The sequence below is a fragment of the Tursiops truncatus genome, chromosome 7 (assembly GCF_011762595.2).
Source record: "Tursiops truncatus isolate mTurTru1 chromosome 7, mTurTru1.mat.Y, whole genome shotgun sequence".
Classification (NCBI taxonomy): Eukaryota; Metazoa; Chordata; class Mammalia; order Artiodactyla; family Delphinidae; genus Tursiops; species Tursiops truncatus.
The window spans coordinates 54,535,086-54,558,485 of NC_047040.1; the positions used below are offsets into that span (position 1 = coordinate 54,535,086).

Consider the following 23,400-nt stretch of genomic DNA (forward strand, 5'->3'; position numbering starts at 1 on the left):
AGCTCCGCCTCCGCCCCCCGCCCATCCCCTGGAGGGACGCAAGCGGGGAAGAGAAGGGGAGTCGGAGGAGGGGAGGAGGTGGCGGCGTCGGCTCTAGCTCGCTCCTCTCGGGTACCGACCGACCCGCGGAGCGAAGACGTCGCTCCACACTGCTCTTCCTCCCGCCGCAAAGCCGTCCCTTCTGGCCATGTCTCAGAGCAGGCATCGCGCCGCGGCTCCGCCGCTGGAGCGCGAGGACAGCGGGACCTTCAGGTCAGCGCCCGGGCGGTCGGGACCGAGCGGGGCAGGGCCGGGAGTGGTGGGCAATAGAGGAGGGGGCGGGGGAGCCGGCTGTCCAGCGGCATTCTGGGTAAAGCCCCTTCCTGGCGCTCGCGTCCTCGCGGCTGCTGGCGGGCGCTCGGCCCCGCCCTCTCGGCGGCGAGCGGGCCGGGGTCTACGGCCCGGCCCCGCCCCTCCTGCGGCCTCGGGAGGCTCGGGGTGGCCGGAGGTGTTTCACGGCCGCCGCCTGGGAAAGGGGTTTATAGCCTTGGTCCCGGGAGGTTGCAGCACCCGAGCGTACCTCCCGATTCCCCCGCGAATCCCTCCTACCCGCATTCAAGTTGTCTCCCTAAAGACCTCCCTCACCCTGCCCGCCGCCCGCCGCAGCGGGGCCGGGAGACTGTCGCGCCTCGCCAGCTCTAGCCCTGGCCGACGGGGAGCTTCGGTGCCTCCGGCGTCACCGTTGGTGGCTGTTAAAACTAGTCTTTATTTGCTTCTGCTTCCCTCCCCGCTTTGACATGCAAAGCACAGCTTTTTCTGGTTTTTGCAGTTTGGGGAAGATGATCACAGCTAAGCCAGGGAAAACACCAATTCAGGTATTACATGAATACGGCATGAAGACCAAGAACATCCCAGTTTATGAATGTGAAAGATCCGATGTGCAAATACACGTGCCCACTTTCACCTTCAGAGTAACCGTTGGTGACATAACCTGCACAGGTCTGTATGCACAACGAACCCCGATAACCATGTGGGTTGGCGGGTCAGACTTGGTATTGCTTCTTAGTTCGGAAAAGTACCCTTTTTACCAGAGACAACGGTGAGGAGCAGGCTCTTAAAACTGATACCTTTCTCAGGTCATTGGGACTTTCCAACTTCCTGATCCTCTCCCTAATTTTCTGTTCCCCAGATACCAAGAGAAGCTCAGAAACATACCCTAGGATCCTCCTAGGGATCTTCCAAGAATTAGGGAGAAGCAGGAAAGGCTCTTGGAGCAGCCATAGATGAATCAGTAGGTGCTGTCAAATTTCATAGGTTATAGCAGATGCCAGGAGGCATGACCCCAGAATTTTCTGAGCTGCTCCCCTCTATGTATGGACTCATTTGGCAGTTTGGGCCCATTGTACCACACTCAGTTCTGTATCCAAGCAAAATGAGGAAGGCGGAAAGCTCAACTACACTATATTGCATAGCAGCTTCTAGTTCCTGGCACTGTACAGTATTTTAATAAGATGTTATCACCTTTTTTATACATGAGGAAATAGGTCCAGAGAGATTATAAGAAACATGCCCAAGGTCACACAGCAATGAAGTTTCAAAATTAAGATTCACCTTATTATGGTCATTGAACTTGAGCAAATGATAACTGAAGTAGCCCATTTGTAAATGTAGACATTTTATTCCTTATGTATCTATTTAATGGCAAACACAAAAAATATTGAATACTAAATTTAATTTGGAAGAATGCCAAGAAAAAAATTCAGCAAGAAGGCTGAAGTTCCACCATCTGGTAATCTGAAGGCATCATTTGTTTGTGTCCCTGAAAATCTGGATTCCGCTATTTTCATTGAAGCCACTTTAAGAAAATTTTGAAGATTTTTTGTCTATGTGGGGCAGGTGGATTGTAGCTAGATTGTAGCTAGAAGATTCCTCATATGAACCATGGAATCAACATTTGCACTACTGCTTTAGCTGGTCTATTTTAAAACATTCAGTGAAAACTCAAAAGTAGCCTTTTTCCCTTCAGTGTGTTTTAGATCAAAGATTAACAACCTGTGGCAACTGCTTAGTCCCCCTACTCTTCTCACACTGTCCTGTCTTCCTGTGCAAGCTTATCTACCTCCGTGGCTTCAAATACTATCTAAAGGCTGATAATTCTGAAACCTCTGTCTTCAGCCCAGGTGCAGTTACAGAACAGTGTATCTGCCTGTGCTTGCTAGGCATTATTGCTTGGATGACCCAAAGACACCTCAGTCTCTCACTGTCCCAAATTGAATCCATCTTCTCTCTCAAATCCATTTCCCCTGCATTCTCCAGCTCAGTAAAGGCACCACCGTCACCCGTCTGCTTACAGTAGAAATTTGGGTTTCACCTTCTTCTCCCTCTGCCTATTGTCCAGTCTGCCCCCAAATCCTACTTCCTAAATATCTCTTGAATCTGTCTGCTTCTCTCATCTTTCTGTTGCTACCATCCGAGCCACATGGATTATAGTTGCAGCCTCATAGCTGCTCTTTTAGCTTCTATCTTGTGGTGTCCATTTTCCACACAAAAACCAGAGTGTTTTTTCTGGCATTCAAATCTGTGCATGTACTTCCTCTTTTTAAAATCCATTCAGTGGTTTTCCCATCACCCTCTGGATGAATATAAATTTCTTAACATCATTGACAACCTTACTTCTCAAAATGTGGTCGACAGCAGCATTGCTATCACCTGGGCACTTCAAAGAAGTGCAGAGTATCAGGCCCCATCCAACACCTACTGTTAGTATGCATTCTAACCAAATTCCCAGGCAATTCCTAAAGTTTGATAAGCACAAATTTAGGAGACCATTCTTTGACCTCTCCTACCCTTCAGCTCTCTCGCCTTTTGCCTCAAAGTTCCTTTCCTCAAGCTCTTACTGTCCCCTACAACTTGGGGCCTGAGAACACCATGCTGTGTGTTACCTCTGAGGCTCTGCAAGTACTTTCTCCACCTACAGTGCTCTTCCTAATCCTCCAGCTCTCCTCACCTCACTAACTTTTACTGATCTTTCAGGTCCTTGTTTAGTTATCTCCTCCTTCATGAAACCTTTCTGAATCCTTACCAAGAGTAGGGGAGCTATCCCTTTTGTAGGCTACCCTACAACCTGCACTTAGGCCTGCTGTGATACTCCACATTTCAGACGTCTTTTTTTTTTCTTTTGGTACGCGAGCCTCTCACTGTTGTGGCCTCTCCCGCTGCGGAGCACAGGCTCCGGACGCGCAGGCTCAGCGGCCATGGCTCACGGGCCCAGCCGCTCCGCGGCATGTGGGATCTTCCCGGACCAGGGCACGAACCCGTGTCCCCTGCATTGGCAGGCGGACTCTCAACCACTGCGTCACCAGGGAAGCCCCCAGATGTCTTTTTATAGACAGAATCTCACACATTAGGCTGTATACTCTTTAAGGGCAGGGACCCTGCTTAGCTCTCTACTACGGTTGACCCTTGAACAACACGGTTTTGAATTACGCAGTCCACTCATACGAGAATCTTTTTCAGTAGTAAATACTACAGTACCATACAATCCATGGTTGGTTGATTCCGTAGTTACCGAGGAAGCTAGAAATGGAGGAACTAAAGATACAGAGGGCTGACTATAAATTATGGGTAGATTTTCAACAGCGCAGAGGGTCGGTGCCCCTAACTCCCACATTGGTCAAGGGTATATCCTTAATACCTATGTTAGTGGGTAAATAAGTGTGGTTTATGTGGTCTCCAACACTTGAGAGCCATGCTTGAAATTTGTTCCATGTTCCTTTTCTTTCCTCCACACAGGAGGAATGGACATCAGCATTCTGATACCACTTTGGAAAGGGTCTCAACACCTAGTTTGAAGTCAGAAGGAAAAAGACTGAATTTACAATTTACTTGTGTGGTTGCTTACTAAAATTAGGCATCAGTCTCAGTGATTAGTCAGGCCTAGTCTCTTCTGCCCCCTTAGCTACCCATGTAAGGGATACAGATTATATGGAAGACGCTTAGGGTAATCTCTCAACTTCTTCCCTATACAAACCTTCCCCCACTGTATCCAACAGGTAGTCATGACTGCTTAGCCAAGCAGAGGGGTTTAATTCAGTATAGGAGGGGTTGTTACAGTGAAAGGGTGCACATTTTGCTGACAAACGGTGTTGCTGTAAGTGGCTCCTTTAAAGGAAACTTGTTGCTATAGAAGAATTTCCTTTCTAAGAATAATGGAATAAGTTGCATTTCTTCAGAAGGTATGACATAGTCTACTTTATTACTTTATGTAATAAGCATGTATAATGTATACCTGTATAACGATTTTTATACAGGTATACAAAAACACATACAATTTTTTAAATCACAGAGATTTTTTAATGTATTAACTTCATATGGTATTTTATTTCAGTGTATAACTGTATGCAAGTGTATGTTTTTATTACCTAGTGTGTATATATATAAAATGTGTAGTGGCTTTGTTTTGTATTATGCAAACATCTATGTAAGCCTCACATTTTCACAGGATGTAAAGAGTTTTTTTTTTTTAACCTTAATTCAGGTGAAGGTACAAGTAAGAAGCTGGCGAAACATAGAGCTGCAGAGGCTGCCATAAACATTTTGAAAGCCAATGCAAGTATTTGGTGAGCTAAATTTCTTTGTATTCTGCAGCTCAAAAATATCATGGCTGAGGCAAGGTTAAAAGTTTGAACATGCTCACAAAAGCAACAAAGTAAACAGTTGTTAATATCTAGCTCTAAAATTCTATTTCCTTGTGAAGACCTGTCATCCACTAAAGACAACTTTATCCGTAAGAAATTAAATCCAGCTATTAATTAGTAGATGAAGGCTCTATTAATTAGTAGATGAGGTGCAACACTAGAAAACCAGAGTGTTTCTGGCAAACATCTTACTGGATTAAGAGTTTGTTTCTACAATGAAGAAAACAAGGTGTGAGATAGAAAAAGATCAGCTAAAAGTATTCTTTTAGAAATTCGAATTTGAAAGGAGACAAAGGGATTTCCTTCTAAATGTGATGTTAATTCTTTTTTTTTAATACATTTATTTGATTGATTTATTTTTTTTTGGCTGCATTGGGTCTTCTGTGTCTGTGCATGGGCTTTCTCTAGCTGCCGAGGGCTTCTCATTGCAGTGGCTTCCCTTGTTGCGGAGTACAGGCTGCAGGCGCACAGGCTTCAGTAGTTGTGGCTCGCGGGTTGTAGCGCGCAGGCTCAGTAGTTGTGGCGCACAAGCTTAGCTGCTCCACGGCATGTGGGATCTTCCTGGACCAGGGCTCGAACCTGTGTCCCCTGCATTGGCAGGCGGAATCTTAAACACTGTGCCACCAGGGAAGCCCCTGGGATGTTAATTCTTGACAAATATTTCCAAAATAAATTTGTTATCACCTTAGGTGCTTTTGGAAGGAGCACTGGTCCTGGAGCATCTCATGTATTGTAAATTGGTGTCCTTTGATTTCTAATGGGCACATCCAGGAGCACATTTTGCCTGTAAATTCTTCCCTTTACGTGCACTCAAGTATATTTGGAGTACAATCTGGTATATCTGCTCATAGCTGAGAGCAGAGGCCCATGGGAATTTAGGATGGGTTTTTTGTTTCCTAGTCATAGAAGAACTTCTGGCTTAGGGATATATTGATATTTAGGTTCTCATGCAGTGTTCCTCCCATTTACTTAGTAATTCTAAACCTTTTAGGTAGTTTAGAACCAACCAGCAAAAGCCTTGGATCTCACAAAATGACTAGGGTCATACATTATAAATGATTTATGCTAGCCTTCTGGACATGCCAAATGGCATGGCGGGTTTTGGATTTTCCCCTTGCTGGTGACGGCCATGCCATTTCTGTGCAATCCAAAGGTCAACCCAAAGTGTTGCATATATTCATAGAAATTAGTATACAGAGTGTCCTTTCTGCACATGGGCACTTCACTTTGTCAGCAAAAAAGGCTAACAAACCTTACTATGTATTTGTGCTTCTTGACAGATAAGATGGTAATTGCTAAGCTGTAAATCAGGCTGAAAGTGGCCTAATATGATAGAGACTTTCTCACTTCTCCATCACAATTACTTGGGTAGCTTCAGTGTACAGCATTGCAAGTGAATATTTGTATCTCATCAGCTTATGTAAAGCTTGAAATTCTGGCAGGTAGAAAAGAAACTTGAGGGCTTCCCTGGTGGCACAGTGGTTGAGAGTCTGCCTGCCGATGCAGGGGACACGGGTTCGTGCCCCAGTCCGGGAGGATCCTGCATGCCGTGGAGCGGCTGGGCCCGTGAGCCATGGCCGCTGAGCCTGTGCGTCTGGAGCCTGTGCTCCGCAACGGGAGAGGCCACAACAGTGAGAGGCCCGTGTACCGCAAAAAAAAGAAAAGAAACGTGAGGAAATTGAGGAAATGGCAATAACAACCTCACTGGTCATGGAAGAAATGCCTCTAGCTGCTTAGGTGGCAGTAACCTTGAAATGCAGCTTGTTCCACGTTAGGCATCCATCACCCAAGTAACTACTAAGTTCACACTACTTAGAAGAGGTTGTTCTCTTTTTCTCTAATCACAGTCCCCACATGCTCAAATCAGATTCATGCTGGCCATCAATTTTATACAAGATAAATATAAATCTTAGGAAGATTATCCTAGCATAGAGCAGATAATAGATCAAACCAGGTCTTTCTTCCATAATTATCTGGATGAAAAAGCTACATTTATGATCTGTATGGTTTACATTGCCAGGCTAAACTTCCTGTTAGTCTTCCCTTTTTTTGTAGTTGTAACAATAGTGTGCTTTATTTAAATACATTTTTATTGAGCATCTATTATATATAAAGCACTGCAAGGCTTATGAGGGCAAGTAATACATAGGCCCTACTATTAAGGATTTTATAGTCTGAACAGGGGAGAGGTGTGGTGAGGGATAGACAAATCACATGTATTTGTAAGAGTGTACAACTTATGGTAAAATAATTTGTTTAAGAAAGTGTCAAACCAAATGCTACAGTGGTTCAAAGAAGGGAGAAGTTATGTTCCACTGGGGTAAAAGAATAGGCTTCTGAGAGGAAGTGGCAATTGAGGTATACCTTGGATGATGGATAGATCAGATTCTTACAGAAGAGGTGGGCGAGAAGGGTATTCCATGTAGAAGGAAAGGCAACAGCAAAGGCATGGAAAGCTAAATTGAAAATGCTTGTCCTTTACTTAATAATTTGGGGGAGATTATTTTGTTTTATAACACTTTATAAAAATGTTTAGCTTTGCAGTTCCGGATCCCTTAATGCCTGACCCTTCCAAGCAACCAAAGAACCAGCTTAATCCTATTGGTTCATTACAGGTAAGTGGCACAGTTTTTCCATACTTAACTTTTTGTCTACTGAAAAAAATGCCATAAATTTTGATAATATCATAAGGGCTGAGAGAAGGAATTAATATTTTAAAGATGGTATAACATTTTGTGTTCCAGGTTATGATCATTAGATGTTAAAGTGCTAACTTGAAATTATTTTCCTATTTATTTATGTTTTGGATTTTCTTCCATATACAGTATCTGCCTTTGGTTTGTGGAATTCTCATTTGAGATCAGCAGGACCTCAGTGCACATGGGTAGAGTGTTTTATATTTTAAGAATATTTGTTGCCACTCTTGTGACAAATCTCTACTTCTGTTGAGACAGAAGACTTTATAAGAACCCAAACTGAGTTACCTAACTCAAGAAAAGGGAAGTCGTTTGCTTATTTGCTTATTCTACCAAAAAAATATATTCAGCTTTGAATTTCTGTGTGCAGAATATCCTCCTTGCAGACTATCCATGTGCTCTGTTGGACAACTCCCCTCCCTATTATCCAACCAGTCCTTTGGTCTCTTTCCTCCTCTGTGAGTTTTTCTGTAGTTTTCTTCCCCTTCTTTTCTCAGCCTCATCCAAGTGTGTTTGTTTGCTGTCTGCTTCTCATCTGCTCTCGATCGAATGTAGTTAGTTAGGCAGCCATGGGTATGGAAGGTTATAGTTAGGAGGGGAGAGGCTTTAGGAACTGATGGCTGTGAGACCTGTAGCTGTCCTCTCTGATGTTCCCAGAGGCTGAACGTAGCTTGTCTTTCTGTTTGAACTCTTTGATATCAACTCACTACAGCTTAATGGAAGAGCACCATTCACTGCTTCACCACAGGAAAACTGCTTCCGTTTTGGTATTGTGGGCCTATAAGATATAAAATGCAGGAATATCTCTGGGAAATAGAGGGCCTTCTCTCATTTTTTTCATTGCAGAATATCATTATTCTTTGCAAACATATAAATAGATATGGGATCAAAATCATGAGAGAATATCATTTGTGTGATTGAGCCACTGCATAGTAAAAATTACTAATAAATCCTCATCTCGATTTTCTAGGAATTGGCTATTCATCATGGCTGGAGACTTCCTGAATATACCCTTTCCCAGGAGGGAGGACCTGCTCATAAGAGAGAATATACCACAATTTGCAGGCTAGAGTCATTCATGGAAACTGGTACTTATTCCTTTTTACCCTCATACAGTTGAAGACATTTGAAATATTTTGAGAAGATGAATGACCATAGAAATTTCTGTTGCGATTTCTTTTCAAATATTTCTATGGGGAAAAAAACTGACACTCCTGGTCTACTGTTTCTAACTTTCTGCAGTTGAATTTTTTTTTTTAATTTTTTAAATTTATTATTTATTTTTGGTTGCGTTGGGTTTTCGTTGTTGCGCGCGGGCTTTCTCTAGTTGCGGCGAGCGGGGTTACTCTTTATTGCGGTGCGCAGGCTTCTCATTGTGGTGGCTTCTCGTTGCAGAGCACGGGCTCTAGGCGCTTGGGCTTCAGTAGTTGTGGCACGTGGGCTCAGTAGTTGTGGCTTGCAGGCTCTAGAGCACAGGCTCAGTAGTTGTGGCGCACAGGCTTAGTTGCTCCACGGCATGTGGGATTTTCCTGGACCAGGGATCAAACCCATGTCCCCTGCATTGGCAGGCAGATTCTTAACCACTGCACCACCAGGGAAGTCTTCTGCAGTTGAATTTAAGTATAAATGTTTGGCTTAAGAATACTTTACTTCTTAATTTGATATTTTTTAAAATTATGAGTTGGTAATGGAGAAACAAATAAATAATTGACTCTTTAAACAGTCTTCATTGATATAATAGGGACTTAAAAATCATTTTGGAGAAAAAAGCAGTAGTAAATCTCTTGGAGTTTCAATAGCTATTCTAGAAGATAGGAGGACAAGAAGATTACATTTGAAAACAAGATGATTATTAAGAGGCTGATGGCAAAAAATTGCAGTGGGATAAAAATAAAGTAGAAATTAACCTTTTAAATTACAACAACTTTACGTTGTAAAGGCCACAGACTATGAGAAAAAAGTCACTTAATAAAGTACTCCTGAGGATTCCTATTTTAACTTCTCTAGCATGTTTTTGTTAAGTGGCTTGAAATGGAATTTTACCTTGGTTAGATATTAGTCTTAAGTAATAAGCAGCTGTTTGCCCTTGAGAGGTAGTGTGGGCCAGTGCAGAAAGCCCTAGGCCAGAAGCAGGAACCTCAGCTTCCTGTTCTTGATGCAGTCCTTGATTTGCAAGTTTAGGTAAATTGCTTAATCTCCCTGCCTGGATCTCAGTTTTTAAATCTGTAAACATGGAAATAGATGATATTGATAGTGTCTTTCAACTCTAGCCTCTCCTATGCCCTTCTTATTCATGTTAAAGAAAGAAATTCCACATAGTTATCAGTGTATAGGAGATTATAAGCAAGAAATAGACATTGAAAGATAGCAGTTGTAATTCAAATGTACCTTGGTAAATTTGAATATTTAGTCAGAATTAAACCAAATATGGTTCATTAAAGCTAGACATAGGGAGATACATCTGTTAAAGAAAAACAAAGTGTAACTATTAAAGATAAACTGTTAAAGAAACGTCTTCAAAAATGTAACCATTAACAGTTGTATGAAGCACAACAAGTAAAGATGTCACGTCTGTAAAAGAATAGTATACGGGCTTCCCTGGTGGCGCAGTGGTTGGGAGTCCGCCTGCCGACGCAGGGGGGCGCGGGTTCCTGCCCCGGTCCAGGAGGATCCCGCGTGCTGCGGAGCGGCTGGGCCGCTGGGCCTGCGCGTCTGGAGCCTGTGCTCCGCAACGGGAGAGGCCACAACAGTGAGAGGCCCGCGTACCGGAAAAAAAAAAAAAAAAAAAAAGAATAGTATACAAAAACCATGAGATTGTTCTCTGACCAAACACAGTACATTAAACATTTGGTCATTCTCTATGGACACTAGCTTATTTTCTAAACCTACTATTTCTTTTTCTTTATTTAGGAAAGGGGGCATCAAAGAAACAAGCCAAGAGAAATGCTGCTGAGAAATTTCTTGCCAAATTCAGTAATATCTCTCCAGAGAACCACATTTCTTTGGTGAGTAATGATCGGAGGTCTACAATGTTAATGTGATTAAACATCTGTTGCTGTAGGAAACTTCTCTAGATTTCTTTTTGTATAGATACTTCAGAGTTGCAGTTTTAAACAAATCCCTTAACTGTTGAGTAATACACTACCCCAATTTTAGCTGCTTGCAGTATGTGAGCCAGGATCACAGGCGTGGCCAGGTAAGAGAGTTTGGGAGGCACAGTCAAATTCAGAATAATATGATGGTATCTAAAGATGGTAAGTCACTAGTGCCACTTTTGCCTTCAGATTGACAATTCACTCCCATCTCTTGGTTCATCCATTCATTTATCCACTCAGCAAACATTTAGGGAACTCATTATTTGCCAAGCTTGATGCCAGGTACTGGCATTTGGTGAACGAGATAGTCTCTGGCCCTAAGGAGTTTGTAGCCAGCCTACTGAAAGAGAAAAGAACCCTACAGACTGGTCCTTCCAGAGGCGTCTTGGGAACGTAGGAGAAGGATCCAACTAAGACGGGGTTTTAGGAAGACTTCTTGGAGGAAGTAATAGCTGAGCTGAGACCTATAGGATGACAACAGGAGAAAAGAATTCCAGAGAGAAGAAAGACCATGTACAAAGACCCAGGAGTGAAACACTTTATGTGATCTAGGACCGCAGAGTAATTTGGGATGGCTGGAGCATATTCATAGATTTGGAGGGAGGGAGTCTCAAACAATGAGGCCGGAAAGGAAAAGAGGGATTGAATCTTGCAGGAACTACTATGTTAAGGAGATTGAACTTTATCCTGAGGGTAGTGCAAAGTCATTAAATAAATTTAATATGTAAAGGACAAGATCTAATTTATACATTAGAAGGGAAATCACTGGCAGCATTATGGTGAGTGAATGAATATTAGAGTCAAAGAGACCTGCTACAATGCTGTTTTAGAAAAGCAGATGAGAAATGATGGTGTCCTAGACTAAGGTAGTGGCAGTTGAAATGAACGATTTAAAAATTATTTAGAAAACTGAAGTGAATGGGGCATGGTAACTGATTACATGTAGGGAGTAAGGAAAAAGAAAGAAATAAACATTTTTAGCTTGGCAACAGAGTAGATGGTGGTACCATTCAATAATATGGGGAACACAAAAGATGAGTAGGATTTGAGGGGGAGCAGATAGTGAGCTAAACGTAGGATATATTGAATTTGAAATGTTTGTGGAGTAGCTAAGTGAAAATGTTGAGTAGGGAGCTGGTATTCAGATAGAGAACTTAAGAGATTTTAGGACTGTAAGAGTGTTTCAGTGTTGGTAAATCTATTACTATAACTAATCACATTAATGGGTTAAAGGAGAAAAACATTATCCTCTCAATAGATGCCAAAAAATTTTGACAGTCATTACTGATAAACTCTTGTAAAATATCCCTATTGTGATTTAAAATATATACCTCAGTGCTCGCTTCGGCAGCACAGAAACTAAAATTGGAAGGATAAAGAGAAGATTAGCATGGCCCCTGTGCAAGAATGACATGCAAATTCATGAATCGTCCCATATTTTTATAGCCAGGACGTGGAAGCAACCTAAGTGTCCATTGACAGATGAATGGATAAAGAAGACGTGGCACATATATACAATGGAATATTACTCAGCCATAAAAAGAAATGAAATTGAGTTATTTGTAGTGAGGTGGACGGACCTAGAGACTGTCATACAGAGTGAAGTAAGTCAGAAAGAGAAAAACAAATACCATATGCTAACACATATATGTGGAATCTTAAAAAAACTAAATGTTTCTGATGAACCTCAGGGCAGGACAGGAATAAAGACGCAGACATAGAGAATGGACTTGAGTACACAGGGAGGGGGAAGGGTAAGCTGGGACAAAGTGAAAGAGTAGCACTGACATATATACACTACCAAATGTAAAATAGCTAGTGGGAAGCAGCTGCATAGCACGGTGAGATCAGCTCGGTGCTTTGTGACCACCTAGAGGGGCAGGATAGGGAGGGTCGGAGGGAGATGCAAGAGGGAGGGGATATGGGGATATATGTATACATATAGCTGCTTCACTTTGTTATACAGCAGAAACTAACACAACACTGTAAAGCAATTATACTCCAATAAAGATGTTAAAAATAAATAAATAAAATAAAATATATACCTCAGGAAAAAAATCAAAATCATGGGTACATGTTTACATAGCTTATCCATTCCCATTAATTTCAGAAATAAGGCAAGGATGCCCACAGATACCTTTTTTTTTTCCTTTGGGTCACACCATGCAGCTCTTGGGATCTTAGTTCCCCAACCAGGGTTTGAACCCAGGCCCTCAGCCGTGAAAGTGCTGAGTCCTCACGACTTCCCAGGACTGCCTGGGAATTCCTGATACCCTTTTTTTTAAACATTGTTCTAGAAGTATCAACCAGCATAATCAGAAAACAAGAGGTTGGAAATAAGAGGAGATAGAAACAATCATTAACTATAAATAATATAATTGTATCCCTATAAAGCCCTAGAGAAAAACTACCAGATATAATAAGAGAATTCATCAAGGTAACTGATCATAAAATTAATATACAGAATCAATAGCTTTCTCATATTATTTCTGTTACAAAGGTAACCACTAGAATAATTAAAAATAGAAAGGTGAAAATTATTGCTTCTGGAAAGAGGACTTGAAGGTAGGGAGGAGGATTGTTGCTTTTATAATTCTGTACTATTTAATTTTTTTGTTGTATGTGTGTATTACTTTTAATAATAAAATGTATGAAGCTTGATAACATTGATCATTTTATAGCAAAATAGAAACTCTGTCCTGAAAAAGCATACTAGAAAAAATTAATAGCTTCCCTATTTATCAATATTACAAAATGGAATATAGAAGATCCTATTCTCAATAGTAGAAAAGAGGATAATATGACAGGGAATAAACTTAGAAAGAAATGTGCAGGACTCATATGAGAAAAACTTTAAAACTCTAGTGAGGGATTTAACAGAAATTGAATGAATGTAAAGCTATCTATTTTTGATAGAAAGACTCAATACTGTAAATATATGAAAATGTAATATAGTCTTAGTCAGAATCTACCAGAATTCATTTTGGATCTTGATACAACTTTACTGAGTTTATCTGGAAAAATAAACTCAAGAATAGCCAAGAAAACTGAAAAGGAAGAGTACGGGAGGTGGGGTTATACCCTACCAGAAAATAAAACATACTATAAAACTATAGTAGTTAAAACAGCTTTTGTATCGCAATAGACAGAGGATAGGTATAGATGCCAATCCATATAGGAAGATAGTGTATGACAACAGTGAGATTTCACATCAGTGGGTGAGAGGATGAATGGTATAGAAATAACTTACAGCCACATTGTGGGGGGAGGTGAGGGGTGGCGGAATACACATGCACACAGGTGTATGATATATTTAGGTTGCTACCTTATTCCTTACATTAAAATAAATTTCAAATGGATCAAAGATTTAAACGTAAGAATTGGAACTGTATGAGAAAACATGGAAGAGCTTTCCTTTTAAAATTCTTAGCATGGAAAAGCCTTTTTAAGCATAACTTAAAACATAGACGCTGTAAAGTAAGATTCACAAATTTAACTACATAAACCTACACTGCACAGCAAAATGTCTGTAAATAAAACTAATAAAAACAAAGTAAGAAGAAACTGTTTTGAACACATGAGTAGGAAGGGACTGTTTTCAATACCAAACATAAAGCTTACACATCAATAAAAAAGGCAACCCAGTAGAAGAAATACAAATGGTGGGGAAAAAAATGTTCAACTTTATTCATGCATGTTAAACAAGATACTATTTTCACCTTTAGTTTGACAAAACCTACAAAGTTTGACAATACCTGGTATTGGCTAGGGTGTGCGAAAACAAACACCCTCCAAGACACTTGATGGAAGTATACATTGGCTCATTAATCAGTTTGGAAGTATTAATATTTATCAAAATTAAAAGCATACATGTTCTTTGACTCAGCAGTTCTACTTCTAGAAATTATTCTGTCGAGAAAGTCATCCAAGTGCAAAAGAGTTTCATTGTAACACTGTTAGTGAAAGAAACCAGAAACAACCTAAAACCTACAGTTGGAGACTGGTAAGGTAACTGTAGTGCATGTATGTGCAGTGCAGTGATATGAGAAAACTTAACAGATGAGAAAACTTAACAGTATCAGGTGTAGAAGAGTAAGCTATCATTTTTGTTTAAAAAGATTATACGTGTGTCTGCTTAAACGTGCATAGAATGCGTACGGAAGTATACTGAAGAGGTGTTTAATATAGCAAGTATCTCTGGGGAGTGGAATAGAAGTCTGGGGAAGGGGCAGCAAGGAAAAGAGACTGTTCTTCGTATGTATTTGTTCTTGTTACAGGTATCCTTTTACTATATGGATGACCTACGATTTTTTTAAAAACAGCATTTTTTAAAGTTCCAGTCAAGGAATGTAAAATTCTACTTAGTACATTTTGCAAATTATGCAAAAATTACCCAATTCTTTATCATGGCCATCCCTATGATCTTTTGAAAATCCCTTAACCTCTGTCAAGCTCATTGATAAATAAGACCAAAGGACAGGTTGCCCTACTTACTTCAGAGAGTAGTTTTTTGTGGTTTTTCTAATGGCATATTATATGAAAGCAATTTAAAAACCGTAAACTAACATGGAACTGCAAAGTATTCTAAGAACAGAAGTGAAAAAGTAAAGATAGAGGGGAAAATAAAGAAAAGAGGAAAAGGAGAAAAGAAAACAGAAAAAAAAAACTCAGTTGGGTTCTGGGATAAGTCTGATAAGAATTTTTTGACATCATGCCATTCATTTGAACGTCTTGTTCTCAAACTTGCACATTTCACCTTGTCTACAGTTTCTTTGTTTTCTGCTTTACAGCTGTCAGTTACAGAGACTGGTATTTAATACAAGAAGCCATAAAGATATGAAAATTCCTTTATATTTTAATTTGTAAATTGCTCCATTAGGCAGACTCGATTACAGTTGACCCTTGAACAACACAGGTTTTAACTGCTCAGGTCCACTTATATGCAGATTTGTTTCCATAGTAAATACTACACTCCACGGTTGGTTGATTCTGTGGATGCAGAACTGTGGATACAGAGGGCCGACTATAAGTTATACATGGACTTTTGACTGTGAGGAGTGTCGGCTGCCTCAACCCCCATGTTGTTCAAGGGTCAGCTGTATCGCAGATTTGTTTATCGTGCTCTTAAATATGTTATACATCTTAACGTGACCATCAGAAATTTTGACTGAGACCTTTATACTATACAAAAGTATTTTTAAATACTTCCAGTATATTATTGCACATTCTTTTTTCTTTAACATTGTGGTGTTTGTTAAATGTGTGTGCTTGTTAGTGCTATCTAGTTTAAATCGGGAAGTTTAAACATGCTTTATAAAGTATTAAATGTGAGTGCTTAATTAATACTTATAATAGCGTTGGAACCCAGTCCAAGAGTCTTAACTTTCGTCTCTGTTTTTCAGACAAATGTGGTAGGACATTCTTTAGGTTGTACTTGGCATTCCTTGAGGAATTCTCCTGGTGAAAAGATCAACTTACTGAAAAGAAGCCTCCTCAGTATTCCAAATACAGATTACATCCAGCTGCTTAGTGAAATTGCAAAGGAACAAGGTTTTAATATAACATATTTGGATATAGGTATGATTTTTTTCTTTAGCTTATGCTAAAACCTGTTTATTTTTTTAAATGTTTGAGGAACAAAACCTCTATTATAATTTTTTTCATTGATTGGGGATTCTGACTATATATAATTACTAGAACAGTAACATATATCATTAGTATGTCCCATTCTTATAAACAATAAAAATAGAGGTAACATCTATACAGTTATAATAATAAAAACAATAATAGCTAAGAGTTATAGAGTTACTATGTGCCAGATACTGTTCTAAGGACATAACATATTTCAACCCACAGAATCCTCAAACTGTGAAGTAGATTCTATTATTCTTATATATGTGAGGAAAGTAAGACAAAGAAAGGTTGAGAAACTTGCCTGAGATAACATAGCTGCTAGTCAGCGGTAGAGCCAGATTAGAAGAGTCCCTGCTGATACAATATCTATTAAACCAGCCCTGATGGGCAGCTTGACAAATAAAAAGGCACCCACATTTCTAGAACAAGTACCAAGTTTGTGGGGTCAGGCCAGACGTCTTCTCTCCACTTTATCACTGTGTACCACTTCTGGGAGATAAATGGGGACAATTTATAGTTTTATCTCATCTCAGCTATGAACTGCTATATTTTTTCTAGCTCATAATCACTCAGATAGACAAATGCAGACAGATTGGAAAGCAATCAGTGTGGATTTTCTTTTAATGCAGTTTATAACTGGCTAATTTGTTTGTATGTGTGTGTTCTTGTGTGTTTTTGGTGTCTTGATTTAACATCAGTATAGTATGTGAAGAATTTGATACCCCTTATTCTAGCCTTAGTGACCTGGGGGGACCTAGCTTGTCAGAACTACTAGCACTGAGAAAGTAGGGTGTTTAGGGACTGAAAGAACTTCTGATTTTCTCTACTACTTTGGGATTGAATGATGGGTCAGGTACAGTGCCTCAATATACTGAGAATTATGCAGAACCTGGGGAATAATGCAGAAAGATGATCAGAAAACGTAGCTGATTGAGAGACCATTCATTCAAAAAATATTTCTTAAGTATCTACACATTGTTGGGTGTTTGAGACACAGATGAATAAGCCATGTCATGAATATGACTATGGAAGGTTTTGAATCTGGGAATAGAAGGAAACTTGAGATGGCTTTTTTAGATTACAAATTAATGATGACTTTGAAATGCTCCTTAGGAATTTTAAGAACTAAATAGTTCTTGTAAACATAGAACAGCAGTTTAAAAACCACAGTCAGTTAATTTGACTAACTTCTATGCAATTACTTTCAAAAGAACCTCAGTGTTCTCCAGAGAAGATCTACAAATGGCCAAGAAGCACGTGAGAATGTGCTCACTATCATTAGTCATCAGGGACATGCCAATCAAAACAACAGTGAGGTACCAATTCACACCCAGTAAGATGGCTATGATGAATAAAATAGAAAATAACCAATGCTGGTAAAGATATAGAGAAATTGTAGCCCTCATATGTTACATAGTGAACACGTAAAATAGTTTAGCTGCTGTGGAAAATCTGAGGAGTTTTGTTGCTCCTCAAATGAATTACCGTATGACTTAGTAACTCTACTGCTAAGTATGTACCCAAAAGAATTGAAAGCTGGTATTCCAACAGATACCTGTACACACATGTTCATAGCAGTACTATTCACAATAGCCAAGAGGTAGAAACAGCCCAACGTCCATTGACAGATGAATGAATAAACCAACTGTGGTATATACATGCCATGAAATACGATTCAGCCACAAAAAAGAACGAAGTTCTGATATATGCTACAACATGGATAAACCTCAAAAATAATTATACTAAGTGAAAGACAGACAAAAATAGTCACACATGAGTCCATTTCCACGAACTATCCAGAATAGGTTAATCCACAGATTGGTAGTTGCCAGGGGCTGGGCGGTACGGGTGGGGATAGTGTTTTCCCTTGGGGTGATGAAACGGTGAGAATGTTCTGGAACTGGATAGAGGTGGTGGTTGCACAACATTGTGAATGTACTAAATGCCACTGAATAGTTCACTTTAAAACGGTTAACTTTATGTTACGTGACTTTTACCTCAATTTAAAAATGAACCTAAGGCTTCCGTGGTGGCGCAGTGGTTGAGAGTCCGCCTGCCGATGCAGGGGATGCGGGTTCGTGCCCCGGTCCGGGAAGATCCCACATGCCGCGGAGTAGCTGGGCCCGTGAGCCATGGCCGCTGAGCCTGCACATCCGGAGCCTGTGCTCCGCAACGGGAGAGGCCACAACAGTGAGAGGCCCGCGTACCGCAAAAAAAAAGAACCTAGATGCTAGAACTAGAAAGCCTCTTCACACATTAAATAATCCCATTGTATCTGGATATTTTATACTATATTGATTCTAGCTGAAATAACATTTAATCATGACAATTTCAAACAACTCACCTGTTTCTACTCCTTTCCCTGTCTCAATAAACCATCTTTAGTAAGAGTGATTCATCAGATGTTAAGACCGTTTGTTTTCAGGGCTTCAGTGTTGTTTTAAAACATCCTAAACAAATATACAAAGTGGAATTAAACTCTCTGCACAGACTTAATAACCAAAGAACATGACATCACAAGGGAGGTTTTGCCCTGAACCGTGTATTTCCTGGTTCAGTGTCTACTGAAAATAACTGTAGACTTCAGAGTGGAAAATACAGTCTCTCCAGTCCTCTAGCAAATGTTTTTTTTTCCCTTTTAAAAAAGTTGCTGTGGTTCAGTAATTTGCAAACACTGTTAAACTAACCACATTAAAATTGCCTTGGGAGCTCTTTGAAAATGCAGGAATCTGGCCACTCCAACCCCTAACCCTGCGTTTCTGATAGAGCAGGCTGGAGTGAGGCCCAGGCACCTGGATTTCTTTAAAGTTCCCCCAGGTGATTATGAAGCACAGCTGTGTTTGAGAACCGCTGTAGCTGGGCAGTTTGTACAAGAATGACAAAGATGATAAGTGGAGTAGTATACCATGGACGCTTAGGGAGAAAGACGGTAATAGCAATTGTGTTGTTTTTACAAAGGATCTGCTTTCTATGCACGTGGCATTAATCATCACGTTTGAATGTGTCATTGCAGAAGAACTGAGTGCCAATGGACAGTATCAATGTCTCGCTGAATTGTCCACCAGTCCCATCACAGTCTGTCATGGCTCGGGGATCTCCTGTGGCAGTGCACAGAGTGACGCAGCTCACAATGCTCTGCAGTATTTAAAGATAATAGCAGAAAGAAAGTAAACGTGGAACAACTTAGAAAACCCTTCAGTAGCACATAAGAAGGTCCCCTTTCTCCCCTTCCCAAGTAAGACATTTACTATAATGTTTGAGTTTGTGTGTTGGTTCTAAATCTCTTCATAGATTCCATGAACACTCCAGATTTAATTATCTCCTGGTAGTTGTTATTAAGATGTTTTTAATGGCTTCGACTTTGTATTGGTATATTGTATTTATAAACTTTGTACCATAGGCAGAGTGTAGCACCCATTTTACAATGCCATGTACATAGAAGGAAAAAACTGCATGATTGTTGTTGTTGAGGAGGAGGAGGATAAAATAAAACTGCTAGCAACAGTCTTTCCTACTGGTGCTTAACCTCTTCTTTGTGCAAGGCTTTGTAAAGGGATTTCAAAGGAAGCCCCTTAGAATTAGTGTTGAGGAACGCACTAACAGGTTTTAATTGAATGTGATTGTTAAATTTCAGGGAACGTGATTGGTCTGCTGTGTATTTGAATCCATGTAATAAAGAGCTATTGTTATAATGGGTTCTGTTCATTTCATTAAAGTGCTACTGACTCGACTGTGGCCCTGTTCTTTTTAGCCATTCTTGTAACATTACAATGTGGATACTGTGTTATTTACATATCTCTAGTTTATTTCTTAGAGTCAAAGGTTAAAAAAAAAAAAACCTAAAATTTACAAATGCATATGTGATGAATCACTTCCACATTTTCTCTACGCATATGCAGTGTTGTCTTATGCTTTGACATATAACCATTCATAGATGAATAGTAGTTGAAAAAGCATTAGAATTACTGAAACAAAACTTTCCAGTGCACTCAATTCAGTTACAAGAATGTTTCAAACAAAATAGTGAGTGCTTCAAAGGTTAGGGAATAAGTCTCATGAGCAGATTTTCATTTTGCCTTTTATGTTTTCATATGTCATCTCATAACACCTCAAGTCTGCCATCTGTCAGTGCCAGCTGAGAGTGCTACACCTGTAGATCAGGGAATACGTCAGAGAGGAAGAGAGCGCTCAGTGATAAAGGTAGATGTTGACAACCTCAAGTGTCAGTCTAGCAGGAAGTATGTAACAAATGTTTTTCTGTCTGGAAAAAAGAGGATAACCTGAGTGCAATCCTTTGAGAAGAATAAACCTACATAATAAAGGGAAACCAGTGTGTGTAACTTGTTTAAAGCTGTAAAGAGCATTTAACTTAGTTTCACGTTATAAGCCATGTGTACATCAATTAAATCAAGATTTCAGTTATTTTGGGGGTGAGGTTAAGGAACACACAAAGACTGGAAACAAGTTTAGGCACAAAGTGGAGCATTAAGATCGGATTAACCTTGGGTGTTTATGAATGCTCTGGAATATAGACAGGGCACAATGAACTCACTTTAGAGACGACATCAGACCCTTTTGCACAGTAAAATGCCCACCGTGAAGAGGATAAGTTGGGGGGAGGTTTCATAAGGTGTTGGAAGAAGAAGATGAGGTCCAACAGGGGGAAAGGGCAATGTACTTGGGTTCTAAGCAGTTCAAATGTACTGAAAAAATGATGAGATCTGAGTATAAGGTACCCAGAAGCCATGCTCTTCCTTCTGCCTATGCTTTCTCTACTTCGGGCTATGGAGGAAGCATGTGTTCTTAAAAATACTGTTCAGGGCTTCCCTGGTGGCGCAGTGGTTGAGAGTCCGCCTGCCGATTCAGGGGACATGGGTTTGTGCCCCGGTCCGGGAAGATCCCACATGCCGCGGAGCAGCTGGGCCCGTGAGCCGTGGCCGCTGAGCCTGCGCGTCCGGAGCCTGTGCTCCGCAACGGGAGTGGCCACAACGGTGAGAGGCCCGCGTACCGCAAAAAAAAAAAAAGAAAAAATACTGTTCAAATGCCACCTCTGTCAGACTGTCCAGCTGTGCTAGGGAGTTACCTGCACCATGAGGTGTTCTTTAACAGCATTTTGTCAAGGCTCTTAACCAATCTAATTGGTTATACTGTTAACCATGTTAGGTGAGTGACTCAAATAGGCTGAACAGGCAACTATGCCTGTTGCATTAGATGCATCAGTAGTGGGGAAATATGCTGTGTGGAGTTTATGACAAGTTCCAATGGGAAAATCACAATGTGGATGCCAAGGATTCTGGATCAAGACCATGCCATCTATAGCGGAGAAGTAAACACCTCTCAACAGCTCCTGATGTGCCAGTGTGCCCTGGTAGAGATGTAGCACCTTATGATGGGATGCTTGGTAGCCATGTAGCCAAAACCACCAATAATGAGCTGGGTTCTTTCAGTCCCATAAACTCATAAGGTTGGGTTGAGTCATGTCGCAAACCATTGTAACATGGAAGATACATCTAGGAGCAAACACAAATATGCCCAGAGGGCACAGGATGCTACATAAGCAGGCAGCCTGGACTCCCAAGTCCAGGCACCACTGTTGCACCGGTGCCTCTCCCTCAGTTCACACCTGTTGCCGGTGACCCTGTGTGGCCAGTTGATGGAAGAGAAAAATGCCTGAATTTGAATCGTGGATAGGTAAGGCCAGTACATGGCACAAAATGAAAATACACGATGGCTATACTACAGCCCACAAAGGGGTGGCCTTGAAAGAGAGTGATGAGGGGAGATCCTCCCAAAGGGCAGAGTTTCAGGCAGTACACCTTGCCATCCATTTGCGTGGAAAGTGGCCCAAGATTAGAATATACTTGAGCAGTGGCAATTGGTGTGGCCAGCTGGCAGGGGCCTGAAAAGAAATAGACTGGAAGACTAGGGACAAGGAGATCTGAGATAAAGCTACATGGACAGGCACAAAGTGTGAAGAGCTTCGTACTGCCTGTTGATCCATACCAGAAAGGATCCATGATGGAAGAGGCCCTGAACAACCAAGTTGACAAAACGACATCATCCAGTGTCTGGGATGGAATAGCCACTGTAGCAGGATTGGAGGCTCCAGCTGACCCAGAGGGATGGGTGCCCACATACCTAGGCTGATCTAGTTACATTCACTGCTGAATGCTCAGCCTGCCAGTAACAGAGACCGACACGGAGTCCCCAATCCCTCAGGAAACCAATCAGCCACTTGGTGGCATGTCAACTTACAGCAGTCCCAGGAGAAAGGTGATTATCAGCTGTAGCCCCGAGACTAGTTTCAGTGTCGGGGACTGTAGTTTATTTCACTAACTTCTTCTATGTTTCCTCTAGGGAAAGAGGCTGGAATCCTGGAGAATGCTCCCAGAACTTATTCTAAGTGGATTCAAGCAATGCAAGGGCTGGACTATCATTGTGGTCTATCACCCAGATCCCACTTAAGGGCTTAAGGAAGCACTTAATCATCCCAGCTGCAGGGAGTGCTGCCGGTGGGCAGTCCTCAGCGGTCAGCAGGACCAATTATATAATTTGTAGGGCCCACTGCCAAATGAAAATCTAGGACTCCTTGGCCAAAAATTATAAAGAATTTTAGGACAGAGACAGCAGGGTGTTAAACTAAGTGTGGGTTTTTTTGAGTATGGGTCTTGTGTGACTACATGAGTTGCATGTACGTGAAGGCAGTTCTAGCTATCATCCCTCTTCAGAATTGCCTCAGTTGAAAAGAGTCACTGCATCCAAGGTCACATCCTCTTTTTTGGGCAGCCTGCCTCCACTGACTGGTCAACAAAGACCTCACCGTCTTGCTCCAATTTGGGGCAATTCCAAAGGGCCCATCAGCTTCAGAGTTTCCTAGGGGTCCAGCTGATAACTTTGTTGAGACTGTATCGCAATCCAACTTCTCCTCCTGTCCAATCCCAATTTCTTTGTATTCCTTTCAAAGATGGTGATCCCCAAAGCACTCCCTAAATAAACGTCCTGCCACTGTCTCTTCCTCAGAGTCTGCTCCCTGCAGAGCCCAACCTGAGATATGGAGTTATAGTTTAGGGTGAAAAGAAAAATCAGATAAATCATGTTACTTATCAAAAACATTACAACTCTAAGATACTTTTATTTCTCTTTAGATCATATGTCTTTTGCCTTTTATTAAAAAAAAATGCTTTTGTAGGTCTGTGTGGTTGGTGTGTGTATTGCTCCGGTGGCAGGGCACATTGGGATTTTGAAAAGACTCTTCTTGACATCCAAAGGACATTCAGGAAATGAAATAGAAGTGATCCT

At 40.9% G+C, this 23,400-nt stretch overlaps 1 protein-coding gene and 1 non-coding gene across 3 annotated transcripts; both read left to right on the forward strand.

Annotated features, from left to right (window-relative positions):
• The first annotated feature begins 43 nt into the window (after nt 1-43).
• On the forward strand, nt 44-19,831 carry PRKRA (protein activator of interferon induced protein kinase EIF2AK2). 2 transcript variants are annotated; one of them, XM_033859978.2, is made up of 8 exons: nt 44-252; nt 809-978; nt 4,517-4,598; nt 7,213-7,291; nt 8,343-8,460; nt 10,283-10,377; nt 15,870-16,044; nt 19,115-19,831. In XM_033859978.2, exons 1-8 carry the CDS (start codon nt 188-190, stop codon nt 19,270-19,272), a joined length of 942 nt encoding a protein of 313 aa, XP_033715869.1. In that variant the 5' UTR covers nt 44-187; the 3' UTR covers nt 19,273-19,831. The 2 variants fall into 2 exon arrangements, with proteins under 2 accessions (XP_033715869.1, XP_073663636.1); XM_073807535.1 differs by lacking the exon at nt 44-252 and adding an exon at nt 3,772-4,214 and having other exon boundaries at nt 840-978.
• Nucleotides 11,803-11,909, forward strand: LOC117313105 (U6 spliceosomal RNA). The gene has a single exon (XR_004527568.1). It is a non-coding gene; the product is annotated as a U6 spliceosomal RNA (small nuclear RNA).
• Nucleotides 19,832-23,400: the final 3,569 nt, after the last annotated feature.